Genomic DNA, 2,869 nt, shown 5'->3' on the forward strand with positions numbered 1-2,869 from the left:
AGACACAATGTGATATATATGTAATTCCTTATACAGATGGACATTTAAGACATTTTATATATATCTCGACTCAAATTTCTTTTTGTCGAAATATTTTTGTTTTAACAGAATGACCAAACATAATAATTGCTTACAAAAAGTTCTATATTATACTTAATTTTTATCTATTTATTTTTTTAGAGACAAAGTCTTGCTCTGTTGCCCAGGCTGCAGTACAGTGACACAATCACAGCTCATTGAAATCTCAAATTCCTGGGCTCAAGCAATCCTTCCAGCTCAGCTTCCCAGGTAGCTAGGACTACAAGCATGTGCCACCACTGCTGGCTAATTTTGTACTTTTTGTAGAGACTGATCTTGCCATGTTGCCCAGGTCTTAAACTCCTGGACTCAAGTGATCCTCCCACCTCAGCCTCCCAAAGTGTTAGAATTATAGGTGTGAGCCACCACACCTAGCCTACTTAATATTATTCAATGTTTACATAACTTTAATTTTCATATATTCCAGGAGAGTTAGAAATGCCACTAACTCCTCTATTCCTAACATGCCAACATACTTCAGTGAATTCATTATGCACAGAACTTCAGACATTTCCATTATCTCCAGTTTGTAAAATGTAAGTAAAGATTATATCTAGAACCCAAGTTGCAATTCAGAACAAGCAGTCTTTATTTAAATCTCTCCATATAAAAGCAATTCCCAAGATACCTCTATGAAAAAATTTAAGAGCTAGTACAGTGTCTATAATAAGTAACTAAAAGGAATATATAAATATATGTATATGTTTGGTTTTATATGCAAAGAGTATCTTTAGAAGGGCACACAAGAAACAGGTAATACTGGTTGTATCCAGAAAAGAACTAGGTAACCTAGCAATGTGGGTAGGAGAGTTTTCACAGTATGGCTTTTACACATTTCAGTATTTTTAATGTGAATATATTATTAAAAATAAATAACTTAAAAATTTTTTAAGATCCTGGCATTGGAATAGTATGCTTAGGACATTGCCACTGGACACTTGCTAATGGCAGTCCCTACTGGCCGTCACTGCCATGAAAGGCAATGTAGTGGTGTATTAGTTTGTTAGGGCTGCCCTAACAAATACCACAGATTAGGTGGCTTAAACAACAGAAATTTATTTCCTCACAGTTCTGGAGGCGAGAAGTGTAAGAATAAAGTGTCAGCCAGGCTGGTTTCATTCTAAGACCTCCTTCCTTGGCTTATAGATGTCCCCGTGCCTTCATATATTCTTTCCTCCATCATTGTCTATACCCCAGTCTCCTGTTCTTATAAGGACATGAGTCATGTTGTATTAATGGCCCTGTTTAACTTAATTACCTCTTTAAAGACCTTGTCTCCAAATACAGTCACATTCTGAGGTACTGAGGATTAGGACTTCAACATAAGAATCTTGTGGGGCCACAATTCAGCCCATAATAAGTGGTTAGAAGCTCTGAACTAGAGCCAGATTGCCTGGCTCTATCACTTTCCAACTGCAACCTTAATTGTTCTGGGCCTCGGGTATTGTAATCTACAATACTGGGATAATAATAATATCTACCTCATAAGGTTGTTAAGAGGTCTACTAAGATATTTGTCATAGGTCTGTGGCCAGAAATAGCCAAAGATCACAGAGCAGTGTGGACGATCATTGATCAATAGATTTGGCTATCAGTTTATTCTCACTAAGAGTACCAGGGGTCATGTCCTATCTCTAACAGAGGACATCCACTTACCTTGTTCACCTCTTGTCAATATGGTCTCAGTATTGGGTGAACCAGACATACAGAACCAAGGCTTGATTCATAAACTTGTTCAGTACCCCATCGTTATTGCACAGAATAGTCTGAAATTGTAAAATTGATATTGCAGGGCTAGGTCGTTATATTCTAGTTTGAGCCAAAATTGCAGAGCTTAATAGCCCAGTATCCTTGCCCTTTGACAGAGTCTGAGATAACTTTCATTGCTATCTTAAACCATGTAGCATACATGTAACTTAATGTTTTCTAAGATTGATTAGTCTGCTCTCCTGGAATAAAGCCGCTCCAGTCCTCTGCTTCTTATGCCAGTTACAAAATTGGGAACATAACCAGTACAATTAGTCTACTATAAACCTAGAACTTAATGTGTCCTAAAATAACATATTTTCAGGAAAATGACAGTAAAGTCTACAAGTCTCTAATGAATTATTCCAGGACTGGAAACTGTGGGAGCTGTGTATTCGGTTTGAGTTCTTATTATAATTAGCTGATCTGCCAGAGGAGAGTGCTATTTGGATTACTGGGACTAACTGGAGTCAAGGCTCTATAATTCATCACTGGTTGCGTAGGCTTCTATTAATGGTCTCAGGAATGTGTCAAAGCATAAGACTAAGGGCCCTAAATATATCTTTATTTCTGGCTGAGAATTATTTACACTTCTAGAGTAAATTTGTGCTATACAGAGTTCTATCATGAACTAAGAATTGACCATATCAGATATGAATTCTAAAAAGAGCATAGGACAAGTATGGAAACTACATATACTTTGTTTAAATACTTTTAGTTCTGTTGCTAAGGTGCAAGATTTTTTTTTTTTTGAGACGGAGTCTCGCTGTTGCCCAGGCTGGAGTGCAGTGGCCGGATCTCAGCTCACTGTAAGAAGCTCCGCCTCCTGGGTTTATGCCATTCTCCTGCCTGAGCCTCCGGAGTAGCTGGGACTACAGGTGCGCACCACCTCGCCCGGCTAGTTTTTTGTATTTTTTAGTAGAGACAGGGTTTCACCGTGTTAGCCAGGATGGTCTCGATCATCTGACCTCGTGATCCGCCCGTCTCGGCCTCCCAAAGTGCTGGGATTACAGGCTTGAGCCACTGCGCCCGGCCAGGTGCAAGA

General features: G+C 38.9%; 1 protein-coding gene across 1 annotated transcript in view; it reads left to right on the plus strand.

The window, feature by feature from the left end:
* The window catches only part of LOC105548445 (chromosome unknown open reading frame, human C9orf84), a 110,984-nt gene that overhangs the window by 46,594 nt on the left and 61,521 nt on the right, over positions 1-2,869 (plus strand). The window contains exon 8 of the mRNA XM_011992463.1: positions 497-614. Coding sequence (XP_011847853.1) covers positions 497-614 — 118 coding nt within the window. The remainder of the gene's footprint in view (positions 1-496; positions 615-2,869) is intronic.

Source organism: Mandrillus leucophaeus, unplaced genomic scaffold (assembly GCF_000951045.1).
Source record: "Mandrillus leucophaeus isolate KB7577 unplaced genomic scaffold, Mleu.le_1.0 Scaffold410, whole genome shotgun sequence".
Lineage (NCBI taxonomy): Eukaryota > Metazoa > Chordata > Mammalia > Primates > Cercopithecidae > Mandrillus > Mandrillus leucophaeus.